At 42.1% G+C, this 22285-nt stretch overlaps 1 protein-coding gene across 8 annotated transcripts in view; it reads right to left on the bottom strand.

Moving 5' to 3' along the window:
- Positions 1-22285, bottom strand: part of QKI (QKI, KH domain containing RNA binding) — a 169084-nt gene that overhangs the window by 59799 nt on the left and 87000 nt on the right. For all 8 annotated transcript variants that reach the window (XM_066616356.1, XM_066616310.1, XM_066616364.1 and 5 more), the window contains exon 4: positions 2637-2780. In XM_066616356.1, coding sequence (XP_066472453.1) covers positions 2637-2780 — 144 coding nt within the window. The remainder of the gene's footprint in view (positions 1-2636; positions 2781-22285) is intronic.

The following is a 22285-nucleotide window of genomic DNA, read 5'->3' as shown; positions in this document are numbered from 1 at the left end:
AATAACTGCTTTCAGTAGGTAAATGCTAAGGATATTCATGATAAATTAGGTTACCTCAGGCTGACACTTGGGAAGCCAACTCTGCAGTGTATAAAGACAGGGTAGGGTTGGGGAATCAAGAATTTTTTTCTTCATACTTGAACATCTTAAGTGACAAATGTGGTAAGAAGTCTCTCTATGCTTATGATACACAGTAACACAATCTCATTTTTCCCCTGAAAGAATGCAACCAAAATACCACCAATATTATTTCCAGGCATATGCAAATTGCGAAATAAATATATAAAAATAATTTTTGAAAAAGCCTAAATGAAAGGTTCAAGAATACTTGCTTGAAATGTGTGGACACAGTAATACAACAACACAAGAAAATAAATTGCATAACTCAAATTATGGAGAACCAATTTATGCTAAAAATATTTGTCTTGACTATCCAGTGAAATTTGGTAGTTCAGTATTTGAAACTGCCATCTATCCAAAGATTACAATATCCTTTATGTGAATCTCAATGCTTATATTCTGATCCAAACTGCCTCAACATCCCACCACTATCTCTAATGTGAGATTTGAGACTGCCTCTAACATCCCACCACTATCTCTAATCTCTAATCCCACCACTTTAAACATCTCTTAAAATAAGTTTAAAATTAAAGGTTAAAAAATTTATGAAAACTGCTAAATTGTTGCAATCCAAAAACTACACACACACACTCATAGTTGAGCTAATATCAGTTCAATCACAAATAACCATGAGTGTAACACCAGAACCCAATCACTCTGTTCCATTGGTGTTCCCTGGGTTATTACTGGAACTTCAAGCTTTAAAATAGTTTAATCAGCTAAAAAAAAGATCATCAATACAATAAAGTTCAGTTTTTCTCAAACTGGACCAACTAGGTGGGTCATGAGCCAATTTCAGGTCGGTCCCCATTAATTTCAATGTATTTTAAAGAATATATTAGACTTGATTCTACCAAAGTATGCTATTGCATTTGGGGAAATGATACAAATTTGTGCTTTTAACTGGCTACTATGCATGTGTTTTTAACAATGATACTCAATAGGGCTTACTCCCAGGTAAGTGTGGATAGGATTGCAGCCTTTGGGGTATTTGAGGAACTTTTTTTTAAACAGACCAGCAACTGCTTGGGAAAGTTTTGAGGGTTCTTTATTTTAAAAAAATAAATTGTTAAACTTATTGTAAACTTTTAATTTACTTTATTAATTTGATTTTGTCGTATGGGAAGTGTTAAATATTTTCCTGTTTGATGGTGTCACTTCTGATCATTGACATCACTTCCAGGTTAATGACATCATTTCTGATGGTTCCTGACAGATTGTCATTCTAAAAAGTGGGTCCCAATGCTAAAAAGTTAGAGAACCATTGATATAGCTGATTTTAATTCATGAAAGAACAGTTGGATTTTTGATTCTCATATTTTAGGGAAAATATTCAAGATTTATAATTAAGTGCATACGCTTTCTCCTATCTTGAAAAAATGACCCAACTGGTATTTTGATAATATGTAAGATCATACTGTACAAGAAAATCTTCATCTGCTACACTGAACAAATTCTGAATATGATACCAATGTATATTTTCTATTTTGATAATACTTTCTCCTTCATGACACTATTTCTGCTTAATTTTAGCAAGATATCATGAAAAGTTGAATAGCATGATGTTTAATTCCTGATTAAATGCTTTAAATGGAACACAAGATGCAAATGCCTTGTGCATGTGTGAAATGAAATTCCTCCATTTCTAGAAATTACATTAAAACTTCATAAGGATGAAATGCACTTGAGAATTTTTGCACCACAGAAAATTAGCTACACTCCTTCACAATCTGCTCAAATTTCCATGGGGAAACTCCTTCACAAATTTCTGATATAGACTTCTGAGTCTAACAGAGTAATTTGCAGGGTCAGTAAGATCTATTTAGAACTGCATCACAAAATCTGAATTCAGCTCAATTAAAGCAATCAAATTGTCGAGCTGGAATAGGAGAAGAAATAATGACTACAACCAGGGACAAAGCATTAGAAGTAGGTGAAATTTTCTCAACTCTGCAATAACTCAGGTTTCAACTGGTAGGATCAATTCTTTTCTAAGTAATTACTAGGCACCTGGAGCTTTGCTTAGGTACATAAAGTATGCCTAAAGTTCTAACATGCCTGGAGGAACTTTGACCTTTTCCCTTGCGACATGAAACCTCCATAACATGTTGTGAATTGTTTTTGAAACTCGAGTTTCAAATTTAGCTTACCATGCAGCAAAGGGACTGATTTTGTGTGTTTTTTAAAGTCAAAAGCTTCATGTAGTTCTAGATTATAGTCAAAAGTATCCAAAATATGTTGTTCAATGCTCCATAAACATCACATTTGTTGCATATTGTCTTTTTCATATATGAAAACTGATTTTGAAAAAAGCTGCTTTTTTTTAACTTTTTCAATATTATAATTCATCATACTGTTCACAAAGACTTCTTTGATACTTTTATCAAAAAAAGTACTTCAGCTAGGAGATTTATTTCTCTTACATACATATAATCAAATACCTATGCAAGATACTCTGGTTCCCCAGTTTAAGAGAACACACCACAGAACATGAATAACTCATTATATTTACTTACTGCAGGTACAAGTAATTTTTTTACTTCCTCTACAGCCCTCTTTAGTTTGATTTCTGCTCTGTTCTGAGCATCTTCCACAGTGATTAGTACATGCAAGTCTTCATTCAGGTGTTCCCAGTTGGGCTTTCCTCTGTTTTGTTCTTCCTAGAAAAATAAAGAGCACACATTTAGACACAGCAGTTAACAACAGGCCTTTAGTTTGTGTTACTCTATCCGCAGCAAGTTGAGGTAATGATTCAAATATATATGGGTTATAAAAATCAAAATCTCACCCAGATTCCTTTCTGAAGACAATATACCACACAGCATTTTCTAAAAAGTCACTGAATATATCATGAGATAAATTCAATTAAATTTTATTGTAAGTTTCAAGAAGACTATATGAATTGTAATTATGAATACTATGAGCAATTTACTAATTTATATATTAAAACCTGAACAAAATGTACTGACTAATTGTACTTATTTGATTTTCTCTGTATATCACTGAGTAAATTTTTTGTTGAAAAGTTGTATATAAATATTGCAAAAAAATAGGTAGTGTAGAACATCCCTTTCATTTGTAAATGAACCATACTGGCTCAAACTACAAAGATACTGAGGACCACAAAGGTGAGTGCAAACATGCAGCCATATACAAATTCCACCGCCCAGCTTGCAGACATGGAGCTATACCCAAATCCTGCCTTCCACTTGTGCAATCTGGCAGCCACTCATGTCAGCAGATTTTCTGAAAGGGGGGGGGAGGAGGAGAGGCAAAGATAAGGGGGAATAGGAGAAAACTTGCACAGCTGTTTTTTAATTCAACTGCTAGATAACACAAGTTAAAGATGAGGTTTGGCTACATTCCATAAACTATATCATGGTTATGCTCAGAAAACGAAAGGAGGATGTATCTGCATGATCCAGAGAAGCTAGAAGAAGAGTAAGCAAGTCAACAAGGTACTCCTGTACAGGTGCAGCCTATTTATCCACGGATTTTTTTATCTGTGGATTTGTCTCAAAGCGAATGGGGTAGGGGGAAAGTCACACACACCTTTGCCTCCTTTGCCCTGCTCTGGCATCTCGCTCCATTTCCAGGCATCCCAAACCACTGCAGAAAGGCTCTGCCTCGCCCAGGCAGGGAAATAGCCCTGGAAGAGGTTCCCCTTGCAAAGGAACAGTAACACTCCTAGAGCCCCTGAGCCAGCAAAGAGGCTGAAGAGGGGAAGGAGGGGCTGAAAATCTCTGTAGCCAGAATATGTGCAGCATGGTGGAGCTCTCACTCTCACTCACACAGGGGCAGATGTGGTAGCAACAGAGAGGATTGCTTGAAAAAACCCAGGGAGTGTTTGCCAAATTCCGCCCCCCCCCATTGAGATGGTGCAGACAAACACATGCAAGCCTTCCCACCAAGCAAAGCATGAGATTTAGCTTACAATCCTCTCCACAATTTCCTGGGAGTAAGCCCCATTGACTGCATTGACTACAATGGGGCTTACTTCTGAGTAGAAACGCATAGGGCTGGACTCTTACAAGATCAACATCCCATGTGAAAGAAGCCGGGCAGCTGGCAAGGGAGGGCTAAGGGCTGAGTACAACGGAGGGGACTGATAACAGCTGCCTTAGTTTCCTTCCATCCGGGAAGTGTCAGGCTGCAGTGTATTTGCACAACTCTATGGAATTTTGCGTTTTTTATTAATCACACCAAGTCACGGAATGAAACTAATGCAGATAAATAGGCTCCACCTGTACTCTTAACCACAGGAAATGAGATTTTCTGTAATAGGGGTTTCAATTTATTACTGATCCACTGCAGAATGAGCAAAACTATTTCTGCACTATTCTAGTTACAATTATAAGATCTGTGAAACTGAAAGCTGCTCTATGGAAAAAAGTAACACAAAAACATTAAGGGATTGCTGATATACAGGTGATGACAGCATTTCCAAACTTGTTTAGAGTGGAGGCAACAGTCTTCTAAATAAGATACAGTAGATTCTCAGAGAGCATGGTGATGCCTTCTATAGCAGTGGTACCCAAATACGTTAAGCACTGGGACCCATTTTTAAGAAGCACCCTCTATTAGGACCCACCTAGTTTTATGAGACTTAAAAAATAAGTTTCCAGTTCAAGTTTGTTTTTATCTTTTTTTATATGGTGGGGGAGACTACCCTCTGGAATGTTTGATGAGCTCCATGTCCATCAAATTAGGACCATTCTGGTGGCCTCAGCCAGTCTGCCCTTTGAACTGAGACATATTTGCCTACTCATAAGTAAATGCAAGTGTGCTGCTCCATTTTAGGCTCGATACAGTTTCCTCATCAGCTTGTCAATTTCACAATCCACCAAAAATTGAGTCATGACCCACTGGTAGGTCCCAAACCACAGCTTAGGAACTGTTCTACTATAGTATTCTGCCTAGCGTTTTTTGTTTTGGGTTCCAGTCAACTACAGCAGGGATGCCCAAACCCCGGCCCGGGGGCCACTTGCAGTCCTCGGGATTCCCAATTTGGCCCACGGGCAGCCCTCAGTCTCCAAAGAGTCTCTGGCCCTCCAGAAACTTGTTGGAGCCCGTGCTGGCCTGACCCAACTGCTCTTAGCGTGAGGGTGACTGCTCAACCACTAGCATGAGCTGTGGGATGAGGGCTCCCTCCACTGCTTGCTGTTTCATGTTCGTGATATAGCAGTGGCAGTGAAGGAAAGGCCGGCAGAAAGGAAAGGCTGGCCTTGCTTTATGCAAGGTCTTTTATAGGCCTTAAGTATTGCAAGACCTTCATTCATTCATATAGGTTCCATCTCTAATATAATCATTTATGTAAATTAATTCAAATTTTAAATGTAAATTAATTCTTTTTTCCCTGGCCAACACAGTGTCAGAGAGATGATGTAGCCCTCCTGCCAAAAAGTTTGAACACCCCCGATCTACTGGAATGTAAGAGACCAGTAAAAGAATAAGATCTAGCGACAATCATTAAATAGCTGTAGAATTGCTTGACATTTCGCAGCACAAAACAGTACACACTAGCAGTATATAAAATTTCTGTGCAAACAGCTCACTTGTCAGGTTTGAGACATAAAAATGAGAACCAGTAGGCAAGGAAAGAGATAATCACTACCAATTAAAAGATTTTATACTACAACTTTGGAAGCTTCAGCTAATTAATACTGAACAAAGTCAAATTAATATAGGTTTTTATTTTGGCAGATAGTCAAGAAAAATCAGAATTTAGTCCCACAATGAAAATTGTCCATTTATTTCAACTTCCCACTTCCTTTCTTTAGTCAGTTACCAATCCATAAAAGGACTTGTCCTCATATTCAGTGGCCGCTAAGTTGACAGAAGGTACTTTCACCAAAGCCTTTTCAACATTCAAATATACAAATGTGATCACATGCCTGTTGACAAATCTCAAAGAATTGTAGAATGATAATAAGGCATTGTAGTGGTAGTGAGGTTTTATCTTTGCAGAAACCATGCTAACTCTCCTACATGCCTAATAATTCTATTCCACCAATGTAGCCAAGACCAATTTTAACTGACTGGATTATAATCTCCCAGATCCACCAACCCCCCCAGGACTTTTTTACACTGACTACCTCCCAGTCCTCTGGTATGGAGGTCAATTTAAAGGACAAGTTACATAGCAGCCAAAGATGCTCCTATTCTTTTTAGATCTGTTCTGAGGATTTTTTTATTTGTTGGGACAGTTTTTGTAGTTTAGTTGATTCTGTATGTTGCTCTCGTTTTTTAGTGCATTAGTCTCTTTTTTACTGTATTAATTTAAAGTTAGCCATCTTGAGCAGCTAGATGCACCCTAGCACAGTGTTTCTCAAACTGTGGATCGGGACCCAATAGGTGGGTCATGAGCCAATTTCAGGTGGGTCCCCATTCATTTCAATATTTTAGTTTTAACATATTAGACTTGATGCTACCATGGTATGTGACTGCATTTGGGGAAATGTTATACAACAGGCTACTATGTTTTTAACAATGAAAGTCAACCCAGGACTTACTCCTGAGTAAGTGTGGGTAGGATTACAGCCTAGGATTGTTAAAAATAGTCCTGCTTGATGATGTCACTTCCAGTGGATCCTGACAGATTCTCATTCTAAAAAGTGAGTGCTAAAAGTTTGAGAACCACTTCTCTAGCAGGAAGGAAAAGGCAGAATATGAATATTTCAAATAAATATTGAAACACAAGAGAAATTGATGCTGCTACTACTTATATAGTTGTTTTGACTTCAGTGTAACATGCCACATTTCCAATTTCTGAAGTCTATCTTCTACAGAAACACATCAGTTTATAAAGCTAATCATCATTCTCTAACACAGCAAACTCAGGTTGAGTGCCCAAAAATGAGTTTTTGCATATTCAGGGACTCCAAGCAGAAGTGTCCTTCTACGCCATCTTACAGGAATGGGTCTGGAAGGAACTGAGTTATTTTGTTTCTTTCTGGCAGGATCTTTCTTCAGGATCCCTGAAAATTTAATCCAACAAGATGGATTAAAAAAAATGTTTTTAAACATTTCACATATAGTTTCATATACCTAAAATAGCTGAACTTAAAACCCAAATTTAATATCTTAAAGTAGATTTTAACACTTATTAAAAGTTGCTTTCCTTTGTAAAGAGCACTGCAGGGAAAACGGTACTTCTGAAAACAAGAACAGGGTGTAATAGTTCATGTACTTAGATCACAGTATAGGCTCCCCCCACCATCCATGGGGAATTTGTTCCAAGGGTGCCCCACCACAAATACGGAAACTTCGGATACAGGGATACCCTATCACCACAGCACATTGCAAGCCCAATAACACTGTTTATTTGCTTACCAGGGTAAAAATGTTCTTCCTTTTACAGGTTGCTATAAACATACACACTTATAGCAACACACAGGCAGGATGCAAGCAGGCCGAATGGTTGCAAAGACTATTGAATGCTAATAGGAAGCAGTTAACTTCCTGCTTCCTGTTAGCATTCAGTAGTCTTTTCAAGCATTCAGGCTGCCTGCAGCCTGCCTGTATGTTGCTGTAGCTGTACTTATAGTGGACCTATAAGAGGGACCTTAATCAACAGAGGTATCAGCACTGATTCACATGAGTGACTCAAATCTTTTTGTGTCCAGTAATTACCTGAGCTCTGCAAGCGACTCAGAAGCAATACTGTAATATCTATCATCTTATGGAGAACATTGATCAGCTCAGTAACTACTTTTCAGGGTGGAGCCTGTGGCTACTTTAAACTGTGCAACAGTGAGATGCAAGGCCCAGTTGTCGGTGTGACACATTAAATCATTGGAGTGTCCCAACTACATCTTTAACAGGGGAAGACTAACTGACTCACATGGAAAGCAGTGCATAAGAGGGAGATGCTCTTCACCAACCAACCCCTCTCCTTACTGCAGGCCCTGTGCTGCTTTCTACCAGACAGGTCCCTCCCAACCCTCAGAAACAGAATTTTGGAAGGGGTATGAAGAAAAAGAAAATTGGAGAAAATCCCCCCACTTTCCATTTGTAGAAAATCTTATGATACAACACAATTTTTTATGGCTACAGCAAACATTTTTATTTAGCATATATTTTTATTTAGCATATATTTAATTGGCCTTCTTCACTACCGCCGCACATTGGGTCAACACTTTCATCAAGTTGTCCACCACCACCCCAAGATCTCTCTCCTGTCTGGAGAGAGATCTTGGGGTGGTGGTGGACAGGTCGATGAAAGTGTCGACCCAATGTGCAGCGGCAGTGAAGAAGGCCAATTCTATGCTTGGGATCATTAGAAAAGGTATTGAGAACAAAACGGCTAATATTATAAGGCCATTGTACAAATCTATGGTAAGGCCATACCTAGAGTATTGTGTCCAGTTCTGGTTACCACATCTCTTAAAAAGGACTTAGTGGAAATGGAAAAGGTGCAAAAGCGAGCGATTAAGATGATTACTGGGCTGGGGCACCTTCCTTAATAGGAAAGGCTATGGCGTTTAGGCCTCTTCAGTCTAGAAAAGAGGCGCCTCAGGGGGGACATGATTGAGACATACAAAATTATGCATGGGAAGGATAAAGTGGATAAAGAGATGCTCTTTACAATCTCACACAACACCAGAACCAGGGGACATCCACTAAAATTGAGTGTTGGGAAAGTTAGGACAGACAAAAGAAAATATTTCTGTACTCAGTGTGTGGCTGGTCTGTGGAACTCCTTGCCACAGGATGTGGCGATGGCATCTGGCCTGGATGCCTTTAAAAGGGGATTGGACAAATTTCTAGAGGAAAAATCCACTAAGGGTTACAAGACATGATGTGTATAAGAACATAAGAACAGCCCCACTGGATCAGGCCATAGGCCCATCTAGTCCAGCTTCCTGTATCTCACAGCGGCCCACCAAATGCCCCAGGGAGCACACCAGATAACAAGAGACCTCATCCTGGTGCTCTCCCCTACATCTGGCATTCTGACTTAACCCATTCCTAAAATCAGGAGGTTGCGCATACACATCATGGCTTGTACCCCATAATGGATTTTTCCTCCAGAAACTCGTCCAATCCCCTTTTAAAGGCGTCTAGGCTAGACGCCAGCACCACATCCTGTGGCAAGGAGTTCCACAGACCGACCACGCGCTGAGTAAAGAAATATTTTCTCTTGTCTGTCCTAACCCGCCCAACACTCAATTTTAGTGGATGTCCCCTGGTTCTGGTATTATGTGAGAGTGTAAAGAGCATCTCCCTATCCACTCTGTCCATCCCCTGCATAATTTTGTATGTCTCAATCATGTCCCCCCTCAAGCGTCTCTTTTCTAGGCTGAAGAGGCCCAAACGCCGTAGCCTTTCCTCATAAGGAAGGTGCCCCAGCCCCGTAATCATCTTAGTCGCTCTCTTTTGCACCTTTTCCATTTCCACTATGTCTTTTTTGAGATGCGGCGACCAGAACTGGACACAATACTCCAGGTGTGGCCTTACCATAGATTTGTACAACGGCATTATAATACTAACCGTTTTGTTCTCAATACCCTTCCTAATGATCCCAAGCATAGAATTGGCCTTCTTCACTGCTGCCGCACATTGGGTCGACACTTTCATCGACCTGTCCACCACCACCCCAAGATCTCTCTCCTGATCTGTCACAGACAGCTCAGAACCCATCAGCCTATATCTAAAGTTTTGATTTTTTGCCCCAATGTGCATGACTTTACACTTACTGACATTGAAGCGCATCTGCCATTTTGCTGCCCATTCTGCCAGTCTGGAGAGATCCTTCTGGAGCTCCTCACAATCACTTCTGGTCTTCACCACTCGGAAAAGTTTGGTGTCATCTGCAAACTTAGCCACTTCACTGCTCAACCCTGTCTCCAGGTCATTTATGAAGAGGTTGAAAAGCACCAGTCCCAGGACAGATCCTTGGGGCACACCGCTTTTCACCTCTCTCCATTGTGAAAATTGCCCATTGACACCCACTCTCTGCTTCCTGGCCTCCAACCAGTTCTCAATCCAGGAGAGGACCTGTCCTCTAATTCCCTGACTGTGGAGTTTTTTCAGTAACCTTTGGTGAGGGACCGTGTCAAACGCCTTCTGAAAGTCCAGATATATAATGTCCACGGGTTCTCCCGCATCCACATGCCTGTTGACCTTTTCAAAGAATTCTATAAGGTTTGTGAGGCAAGACTTACCCTTACAGAAGCCATGCTGACTCTCCCTCAGCAAGGCCTGTTCGTCTATGTGTTTTGAGATCCTATCTTTGATGAGGCATTCCACCATCTTACCCGGTATGGATGTTAGGCTGACCGGCCTATAGTTTCCCGGGTCCCCCCTCTTTCCCTTTTTAAAAATAGGCGTGACATTTGCTATCCTCCAATCTTCTGGCACCGTGGCCGTTTTGAGGGACAAGTTGCATACCTTAGTCAAGAGATCTGCAACTTCATTCTTCAATTCCTTAATAACTCTTGGGTGTATGCCATCAGGGCCCGGTGACTTATTGATCTTTAATTTATCAATGAGGTCTGAAACATCTTCTCTTTTAACCTCTATCTGACTTAACTCCTCGGTTAGGAGGGGCCGTTCGGGCAGCGGTATCTGCCCGAGGTCTTCTGCCGTGAAGACAAATGCAAAGAACTCATTTAATTTCTCTGCCATCTCTAAGTCTCCTTTTATCTCCCCTTTCCCTCCCTCACCATCCAGAGGGCCAACCGCTTCTCTGGCGGGTTTCCTGCTTCTAACATATTTGAAGAAGCTTTTATTATTCCCCTTAATGTTGCTGGCCATGCGTTCCTCATAGTCTCGCTTGGCCTCCCCTATCACCTTCTTACATTTCTTTTGCCACAGTTTATGTTCCTTTTTATTCTCTTCATTAGGGCAAGACTTCCATTTACGGAAGGAAGCTTCCTTGCCCTTCACAGCCTCTCTAACTTGGCTGGTTAGCCATGCGGGCACTCTCCTGGATTTAGTGGAACCCTTCTTTCTTTGCGGTATACACCTCTGCTGGGCCTCTATTACTGTTGTTTTAAGCAGCCTCCATGCACTCTGGAGAGACTGGACTCTTTTTACCCTCCCTTTCAGCCTCCTTCTAACCAGCCTCCTCATTTGAGGGAAGTCCGCCCGTCGGAAGTCAAGGGTTTTTGTTAGAGATTTGCCTGGTATTCTTCCCCCAACGTGCACGTCAAAACGGATCGCAGCATGATCACTGTTCCCCAATGGCTCAGTAACGTTTACATCTCTAACCAGGTCCTGCGTACCACACAAAATTAAATCCAGAGTCACCTGTCCTCTGGTGGGCTCCATGACTAGCTGATCTAAGCCACAGTCATTTAGCACGTCAAGAAATCTGGTTTCCTTATCGTGACCAGAACACAAATTGACCCAGTCAATATGAGGATAATTGAAGTCCCCCATGATTACAACCCTGTCCTTCCTTGTCACCTCCCTGATCTGTTTCCTCATTTCAAGGTCCCCATCAGATTTCTGGTCTGGAGGACGATAGCACACCCCCAGTATTACATCGCTGCTCAAGCCTGGTAATTTAACCCACAGAGATTCTAGGGTGGAGTCGGACCCACCTTCAATCTCTACTTTGCTGGATTCTATCCCTTCCTTAACATAAAGGGCCACCCCACCTCCAACACGCCCCTGCCTGTCCCTCCTGTAGAGTTTATAGCCCGGGATTGCGGTATCCCACTGATTCTCCGCATTCCACCAGGTTTCCGTTATGCCCAGTATGTCAATATTTTCCCTTGTCACCAGACATTCCAGTTCTCCCACCTTTGCTCGTAGACTTCGGGCATTCGCATAAAAGCAATTATACACGGAATGCCCCAGGATGGGCTGCTTATTCGCTCCTTTGTCCCCGCATCCTCTCATTGTGCCAAACTGTCTATCACATCCCATCTCCCTACCTTTCCCAATTTCTTCTCCTACCCTGCCTTTGTCTTGTTGTTCTCTAACCTCCCCATCCTCATCCCATAGGGATGAGGAGTCCCGAACCGGATGCCCCTCGGCTCCTGTCGGCCTTCCCCCAGGGATCAGTTTAAAAGCTGCTCTGCCACCTTTTTAATGTTATGTGCCAGCAGTCTGGTTCCATTCTGGTTCAAATGGAGCCCGTCCCTCTTGTACAGGCCCCGCTTGTCCCAAAACGTTCCCCAGTGCCTAACGAATCTAAACCCCTCCTCCCTACACCACCGTCTCATCCACGCATTGAGACCCCTGATCTCCGCCTGCCTAGCTGGCCCTGCGCGTGGAACAGGTAGCACTTCAGAGAACGCTACCTTTGAGGTCCTGGCTTTCAGCTTCCTGCCTAAAAGCCTAAATTTGGCCTCCAGGACCTCCCAGCTACACTTGCCCACATCGTTGGTGCCGACATGCACCACAGCCGCTACCTCTCCCCCAGCACTGTCTACCAGCCTGTCTAGACGAGAAGTGATGTCCGCAACCTTCGCAACCTTCGTATGTGCAACCTCCTGATTTTAGAAATGGGCTATGTCAGATGCAAGGGAGGGCACCAGGATGCAGGTCTCTTGTTATCTGGTGTGCTCCCTCGGGCCTTTGGTGGGCCACTGTGAGATACAGGAAGCTAGACTAGATGGGCCTATGGCCTGATCCAGCAGGGCTGTTCTTATGTTAAACAAATGATTTTTTAAAAACTTTAAATAACTTATTTAATCTGATTTCTCTCTTGGAAATTTAAAATCATAAACAACAATTCAAGTAAATCCACCCTGCTCCAGGGTCCCTTGGCCATTAGGGTTCCACAGGGGTCTGTTTGTCTCTTATGTTCTTTAACATATACACAAAATTATCCAGTTTTGGTTGCTGATATCCAGCTCTACCTCTTATTTTAGAGGTTCCCAAACTGGGGCGCCATAATGATCCAAGCCAGGGAAGCCCTGTCTCTGCCTCCCTTAAGGGGTGGGGCAATGGTGAGGGCAGTGATGCAATCTCCATAATCATGTCGCTCTGGGGCCAAAAGAGGGGATTTTAGACGTACCTAAGGCAGTATTGGCCTCGGGGGGGGGGTTGCAGGGAGTCCTGTGGATGCCTCTGCAGGGCCACCCAAGCCTCCAGAAATCAAAAAAAGGACTGCAACCCACTTCTGGTTTGCGATTGCATCTCTGCCTTCATCCCTTCCCCGCATGCACTTACCCCAGTGACCCTCCCCCACCTGCACAAACTCCTGGTGAGTTTGGCAACTGCCATCTTATTCCAACAACTAGACCCCAGAAGGTACTTGAAACCTTCATCAGTGTTTGAAGGCAGTTCTGTGATGGAAGAGAGTAAACAATCTGAAATTAAATACAGATAAGATAGAGGAGCTGTGGGTAGAAGATTCTGCCTTGCTGGATGGCGGTTCTCAATTGGTTTGAACCTCTTTTACCAGCTGATATGTCACAACTGTAGTTCTGAGTGCAGGCCTGGTCTCAATTATCCATGCACTGATCACAGACTGGATTGATGCATTTCATTCTACTTGGGGCTGCCCATAAATACAACAGATACAAAATGCAATCACCAGAGAGCCAATGGGAATAGAACTGGAGCAAGCAACATTTCTAGACATATTAGTTAACAATATTCTTCTGACTCAGTTCAACTGACTTTGAACAATCCCTGAATAATCTGAGACCAAGATTACATTCGGACCACCTCCACAATATGATCCTGCCCAGGATTTAAAGTCTGTCTCAGGAGGGTCTTTTCTACAACCTGTCATAATTCAAATTTGATTGCCAAGTACCAGAGACTGGGCTTGGTGGTGGTGGTACCCTACCTGTAAAATTCCATCCCAAGGGAGATGTGGCTTTAACAGCTTAAGGCAGTGTTTCTCAAACTGTGGGTTGAGACCCAACAGGTGGGTCACAAGCCAATTTCAGGTGGGTCCCCATTCATTTCAATATTTTATTTTTAATATATCAGACTTGATGCTAACATGGTATGTGACTACATTTGGGGAAATGTTACAGACCTGTACTTTTAACAAGCTACTATTTACAGTATATTCTTTTAACAATGATAGTCAATGGGACTTACTCGTGGGTAAGTGTCGGTAGCATTGCAGCTTAGGATCGTTAAAAATGTTCCTGCTTGATGATGTCACTTCCAGTCATGACATCACTTTCGGTGGGTTCTGACAGATTCTCATTCTAAAAAGTGGGTCCTGGTGCCAAATGTGTGAGAACCACTGGCTTAAGGTCTTTTTATTCCAGAAAGTTCTTGGATCTACAGAGTAAGCTTTGCTGTTTCTGCAATATAGCTGCTGATGCTTTCATTCCTAAAAATGATGATAAAATGCACACACTACACTTTAAGATACTGATGCTATAGTCAATTCTCAGCACACGCAAATTCACTACTTGAGAATTTGCATATCCATGAGGGGCTGTTGGGCAACCTACCTCGCATTTCTCACGACCTCTTCCTCTGTATCCGCAACGCTCACTGCATCTGCTATTTGTGTCATTTTGAGCCTAGTGCGAGAAGTGGCTTCTACTGTGTTTGTGAACATGTTTGCTGCTTGTAGAACGGGGGCTGGGAACCCTGCAACGTTACAAAAGCTGTTGTTGGCTGAGACGCTACCAGAATTCACATTGCTGATTGGCTTATAGGGAAGGAAGCTATTTCAACAGAGTTTTCAGAGGATTCTTCAGGCAACTTTCAATCTTTACTTACGAACAGGCTGAGGTTTTACCCTTTCATCTCTTCAGGGTTGGGAGGGTTTTGATTAACAGACAGGAGGGCAATTTACAGTTGAGCACAGAGCAGATTACTGGAGCAGCTTACAGTTGAGCATGGTGCCAAGCTGCTCCTTTGCCCAGGTCAGTTCATTCAGTTCAATATTTGTTACTTTCCCACCTTCTTTCCCCATTGTCTTCATTTACATTTTCAGCATTTACATTTACATTTTCATTTACAACACTTCTGCTTGACTTTAAAAACCAGGTTTTATTAAAAAAAAAAAAGAAAAGAAAGAAATTCAGAAAGTGTTTGCTGCTTGCAAACTGAGATTTGCAAACTAATTGCTAAGCAGCCGATTGCTACGCTGACTGCTAAGCAGCTGACTCCCACCCTATAGCTTTCAGCAAGGCTGGAGGACATGAGCAAGGCAGTGAGAGCACAGAAGTGTAGTTCAATCATTTACAAGTGTACTCAGAAGTCAGTGTGACCATAGTGTTTTTTATCCTAGTTTTTATTTCCTTTAGGAGTACAGTACATTTAAAATGTAATTTTTCTCTTTTGGAGTTGTGCACACTCTCTCTCTCTGTGTATGTGCTGTACACGAGAACACCATTTTCAAAAAAAGGAGACCCATTCATGCTCTCTCTGGGCTTCTAGAATAGAGGTCAAAAACTCTCTTCTTGGATGCTCAAGCTATTGGATGCCATTCACATATCTTTTAAATAATAATTTGTTAGATTTAGGAATTGCTCCACAATAGTGTAACCCAGCCTATAGAGTTCAAGATAAGATTCAGGTTCATATTCATATAGTGCAGTGGTTCTCAAACTTTGAGGGAGCTTTACTCCCTCAGTAAGTTCTTGCGGGAGAGGGGCTAGGGCAGCAATGAGTGTGTGTGTGTGGGGGGGGGTGCTTTGCACTTTCAGAAGGCAGGGCTGCAGCAGGCTACAGGAGGTGAGGGAAGCCCTGCACAGCTCTCCCCGAGACTTGGAACGTTCACTAAAAGCGGGCGCAAAGCACCTCCTGCAAAACGGAAGTGCTTTACACCCGCTTTTAGTGAAAGTTTCAAGCTGTGCAGGGCTTCCCGCAGCCCTCCCTTCTGAAAGTGCAAAGCACCCCCCTCACCCCCCTTAGTGACATGATCCTGGGGATCACATTGCTGTCTCCCTCCCATTCCTCCGCCCCTTAAAGGGACGGGGGAAGCGTGACACGAACTGGTGGGTCCCGACCCACCAATTTGAGAACCACTGATATAGTGTATAGTGAAGCAGGTCCCCTTGCACTTAATCCCATTTCCCCCCAAAGGCTCAATGATTCGGTACCTGCTCGATTTTCCAGGAACCTAACCCTAGATTGCAGCTGCATCCTGAAAAAGCCCTCCCTGTCCCAAGAGGCACTTACCATTCCATGTCACTGCTTATTTTTCCAGTTGATCTGTGCACAGGTGCACTCTGGGCAGTCGCATCTATTACTCAGCATCCCAGTAGACTGTGCAGTAGGATGTTCAGGAAGACACGACTGCCCAGAGCATCCCTGTACACAGATAGGCTGGAAAAATAAGTGGCAATGCAGTGAAACAGTAAGCACCACTTACAGGGAGAGAGGCTTTTTCCAAACCCTGCATCCAGCCCACAGGCTGGGGTTTGGAGAGTCCTGTTCTAGAGGATAATGAGAACTGACTGTACCCACTGATACCTGTGACACTAGTCAAGCCACTGGTAATCCTCTCTCCTGTGCCATTCCGGGTTAGGATCTCAGAGTGCCGCCATCACCACCACTCCACTTTCCTAGGGCCTTCTGAGGGCTGGAAGAGGCTGTGTGCAACCTTCTCTGGCCCTCCAAACACCTTCTGAGGCCTCCGGAAGACCTTAAATGTCACTTTCAGTTTTCACTGACAATCTGAAGAGAGATTCCCCAGCACTCCAAACAAGGCAAGGAAGGCAGAGGGTTAGGAAGGCAGCAGCACCCCTGCAGGCGTGGTGCCCTGGGGCATTCCCCCCAACCTTTCCTAGATAAGCTAGTAAGCCAAGCTCTCAGCTGCACCACCACACCATCATTATTAAAACTGTTCTAATATTCATTACAATGTTCAGGGCTTTTTAAAAAGTATTTTTTCTAAGCATCTCCCAACTCTTTGCCTCAAGGTCTAATGCCAAAAGCGTAAGTTTAAGAAAGTGGTTCCCAAACTTATTAGCACCAGGACCCTCTTTTTAAAACACTCTATAACAGTGTTTCTCAAACTGTGGGTCGGGACCAACTAGATGAATCATGAGCCAATTTCAGGTGGGTCCCCATTCATTTCAATATTTTATTTTTAATATATTAGATTTGATGCTACCATGGGAAGTGACTGCACTAGGAAAATGTTACAGATCTGTACTTTTACTCTGCATATGTTTTTAACAATGAAAGTCAATGGGACTTACACCTGGGTAAGTGTGGGTAGGGATGCTGCATAGGATTGCTAAAAATTTTCCTGGTTGATGACATGACTTTCAGTGGGTTCCGACAGATTCTCATTCTAAAAAGAGGGTCCTGCTCTATAGGAACTCAACAAGGTTTACCAGACTTTAAAAAAAGGGGTCTAGAAAGAAATAATATTGATTGATTGATTGATTGATTGATTGATTGATTCACTTACAAACAAACAAACAAACAAACAAACAAACAAACAAACAAACAAACAAACAAACAAACAGCTTGAGGCAATTAGTTATCTGATCTTTCCACCACCCTTTGGCAACCCAACAAAAATCAGGTCACAATCCACCAGTGGATCCCGACTCATAGTTTGGGAACCACTGGTTTAACACTAAAGTAGCTTTGCACTAAAGTAGCTTAGCTAAGAAATGTTCAGATGGCAAAGGAAAGAACACCATGGTAATGGGCTAAGTGCTGGCACAGTGCAATGGATAAGCATGACAGCAGGGAAGTCTAAAATTATTAATTCATTAGGTAGCTTTAGAAAAGCTAATATTTTAAAAACCATTGGTCCTCTGTATGCAATTGTACAGTGACAGTCCTTGTAACAACCATGTAAAGCTGCTGTTCTCAAACTCTCAGGGAGTTTGAGGACCACAGTAAGTTATTGCGTAGGAGTGGGGAATGCAGTAGGGGAAGGCAGTGATGTGATCCCCAGGATTGCGTCGCTAAGGGAGCTACAGGGACTGGTATTTACTTACTAGTCCCTGCAGCAGCCTCTTGGGGGTGTGGGGAACCCTGCGTGACTGTCCGCAGTGCTCCCTAGCCTCCAGAAAGTGAAAGCAGAGTGATCACATCCTGTCTCCGCAAAACCAGAAGTGGAGCCTGATCACTCCACTTTCACTTTCTGGAGACTGGGAGCCCTGCAGACAGTTGTGCAGGACTCCCCACACCCCCAGGAGGCTGCTGCAGGGACTGGTAAGTAAATGCCAGTCCCTGCAGCCCCCTTAGCGGCACAATCCTGGTGATCACATCACTGCCTCCCCCCTGCCTCTTAAGGGGCAGAGGCCAGGGTCCTAAGGCTGAGGCATTGCGACACCCTAGTTTGAGAAGCCCTGCTGTAAAGCTATCAAACACATTCTAAGAATTATGATAGACACCCAATCATTTTCTAGATCTGATAGAAGTTCTCACACATCTCCAAAGGGTATTTAAAATAGTAGCTAATACATGGGTTCAGAATTAGCTAGAAAAAATTAAGGAAGTTCTCTTTCCAAAAGTTACAGGAATACCAAAAAGAAAACCTTAAAGATAATTACAGGTGGAGCATGATTATTCATGCATTTACATCTGCGGATCTAGCTCAACACAGGTTCCCAGACCCATGTTGGGCCAGACTTGGCCCCATCTGAACCCTCCAAGGGGGACTGAAGCTGGGCTCTGGTCCCCCACTGGAGGGCTTTCTGAAGCCTACAGAGGCAGCATGCGTCTGCCTGCTACCTCTGTGAATTTCAGACTGGCTTCTAGAGCCAAAAGAACGCAACTTCCGGTTTCCCAAGGGAAACCCGAAGTGATGTTTTAATGCCTTTCAAGACATTCTGAGACCCAAGGAAGCCCCCTCGGGAAACTGGAAGTCATGTTCTTTCAGCTTTAGGAGCCAGTCTGAAGCCTGCACCGGGTGGACATGCACTGCTTATGTGGGCTTCAGAAAGCCCTTCGAAAGGGATCAGAGCATAACTCTGATTCCCTTTGGAGGGTGAAAGGAGCAGAAAATCTTGGATTTGCTTATCTGCGATTTTCGGTTTCCACAGGGGGGTCTGAGAATGGATCTCCCACGAATACTGAGGCTCCTCCTGTACATTATTCCTGAATAATTTTTCCATTTCTGCTTCTATTTCCTATAAATGCTTAACTGTAAAAAAAACTAATCTTTTAATAATTAATACTTTCCCTTTGTCCACCACAGAATCACAACACTTTGAAGTTACTGTACCTAGTATTATTTAGTAGTCTCTCTTTATATGATGAGAGAGTAAATAAATGTTTAGTTCACTACATTGAAACAAAGCAAAGTTGTCTCTAAGTAGCTAAAAATCCGATTAATTTTCTTCAGAACAAAAAAAAATGTGAAAGGGGTGGCATTATCATTGTTTAATGCAAGTTAACAGAGCACTGTCACTGACGGGAAAAGAGAGTGAAGAGACACTTTCCATATCAAACAAAGCAGGTAATTAACAACTATTCTGCCGTAGTCCCTTATCATCAAAATACACAACACTGCTAAGTTCTCCTCAGTGCCCGTTGCTCCGCTACAACAAAGCACAGCTGATGTTTCAGGGTCACATTCATTCATTTAATACATACATGCATACATTTTTCTCTCAGACACCTATAATTAAACACAAGAAGAATCTAACTCTAATATTCAGGCAGGTTTGCATGTGAATGTGATATTTCCTCCATAAATATGATTGCTTTTCATTTGTGGTTTCAAGTAGCTACAGTACACTTAGTTTTGATTGCACAGCAATTAGATATGCAAATAAACCAAAGAGCTTTTAAAATTTTTAGATTGTGAGCAATCAACCCTATTCTTTTTCTTCTGCACATACAAGCTTCTCATTAGAAGACAATTGTCTGTCACAAATCTGCTACCAGACGTCTTGTTTTTTACCATTAAATGTTTAAGTGCATAATACACACAAGACACCTTTGAATTATTTCACTTTTATGAAATGTATCTGGAATTTCAGATTTTAAATCACATGAATCCTTTGAAGTACTAGGCAATGGGAAATGGATTCAACATGCCTTATGAGCCCAGTGAAATGTGAAGCATTGAAGATTCCATAAATTTATTTAGATTAATGAAGAGTTTCGGTTGATAACTCATGCATGTATACTTCATGTCTGGATTACAGGCTGAGCCTCATTATTCGCATGGGTTCCATCCCAAGCACTCAGGTGGATGGCAAAAAAATGCACTATAGCAAACTGATTTAAAAAACAGTTTTTTTGCTCCGGTGATTTAAAAACAGCCTTGCTGACCTTTGTGATGTAAGATGAGAGTCATTAAGAAGACAATCATCAATCGGTCCTCCTCTTAGTTGGCAACCTTCAGTCTCGAAAGACTATGGTATCGCGCTCTGAAAGGTGGTTCTGGAACAGCGTCTAGTGTGGCTGAAAAGGCCGAAAAGGTCCTCTTCTAAGCGCTTACAAAGGCGCTTCACTCAGTTCCTCCCTTCACCAATGCAAAGCAATCACCTTTCTTTCACTTGCTCAGAGGGAAGGGAGGGGTCGCCTGGAGAGAGGAGGATTGATGGATTGTCAGCCAGCTGCACCCCCTTCTCATTAAAGAGGCTATTGTTAAAGGACTGTTCAGTTTTTTTAACTGTGATTTTAAAGGGGCACATTTTTCCCCTTCTCCAGAGATCAGTACATTCCTTCTCAGTTGCAGTGGCCATTCGTGTTGAGTCAAATCTGTGTATAACAAGGCTGGACCTGTACTTGTCATGGTGTTACGGCTATTTAAAAAACTACACTTTTGATTAGTAGATTTTTTTTTAAATTTTATTTTAAAGCCAGGTACCACAACTACTCTTTTCACTGTTTCAAGTCATGTCTCTAACTAGACACAACTAAGCAACACACAATCTTAATTCACAGACAGAACATAATTAGGGTAAAATTCCAAATGCTAAAAGATTTTGCTAGTTTAATTTTCATTCCATTGTGAGTAATTGATACAGCTTCTGATAAATTCAAGGAACACAGAAACCCAGGTGTCTTCCTTTCCCAGCAACAGCATTAAGAACCCAATTTTGGGGGGTAACTTGCTGAGGTACTCATTGGTTTTCTTGAACCAATGATTCATTAAAATTCATTGCCTGAATTCAGGATTCAATCCTAACCTGGATCTCATAAATTAAGTATTTAACTTGCAGAAGCATAGTGAATCTCACAAAACAGAGTCTTCATTCACAACACAAGTCTTCATTCTGTTGAATCAGCTGTATACTGATATGTTAAAATCACACCACTAATTTAAGAAAATCTATATAAAGGTAGTTTGATCTATATTACAGGCTGAGCACCCCTAATCTTAAAAGCTTCAAAATCCAAAACAAGTGGCTGAGATAGTGACCCCTTTGCATTCTGATGGTTCAATGTTCACAAACTTTGTTTCATGCATAAAATTATTTAAAATATTGTATAAACTTCTTCAGGCTGTGTGTATAAGGTATATATAAAACAAATGAATTTTGTTTTTAGACTTGGGTCCCACCCCCAGATTTCTCATTATGTGCAGTAAATGCAAATATTCCAAAATTGGGGGGGGGGGGGATCCAAAAACTGAAACTGTGACTTCTGGTCACAGACGTTTTGGAAAAGGGGTACTCAACCTATACTTACTCAATTAGATTTTTTTTTAATTTAATTACCTTCATTTTTTAAAGTATATATTTATTTATAAATATGACCTACACATTCATAACCTCTCAACACTAAAATCCATAAGATTTTAGAACAAACAAACCAAGAGAAAAAATGTTACTTGAAATCAAACAAATATGACACATTACTACATATATTGGGACATATGGGACTAGTCGCAAGGTTCTTTGAATGCTGGCCACGGTTAACCAGTGTTCTCTGTAACACTAACTCTTCCCAGTAAACTACCAGTCCTGGCATAAACTAATCTACATCCTTTACAACAGCAGGTATGATAAAACCTCAACTCACTCACTGAGGCTGCAGTCCTCCCATTTTCCAGCACTGACATAGGGCAATGCAGCTCCGAGGTAAGGGAACAAACATTCCCTTATTTTGAGGCCTCTGTGATTGCCACCCAACTGGAGGATGCAGCCCACGCCCCACTAGCACAGCTATGCCAAGTGCTGGAAAGTTGGTTAGGATTGCACCCTAAATTGTTTAGCACTACCAGATACCATTAAGTGACACATTTCACTGATCTTTGTTTACCAATTTACCCAATATTTTGCATGCTGCACCACCCCAAACGTAGAAGTTATTTTTTTCCTCTGTAACTCCCAGGAGGCCCTTCAGCCTCCCTGATACTGCC

The sequence above is a fragment of the Tiliqua scincoides genome, chromosome 1, assembly GCF_035046505.1.
Source record: "Tiliqua scincoides isolate rTilSci1 chromosome 1, rTilSci1.hap2, whole genome shotgun sequence".
Lineage (NCBI taxonomy): Eukaryota > Metazoa > Chordata > Lepidosauria > Squamata > Scincidae > Tiliqua > Tiliqua scincoides.
Note: the sequence above shows the minus strand (reverse complement) of the source record. Positions and strands in the feature narration are given on the sequence as shown.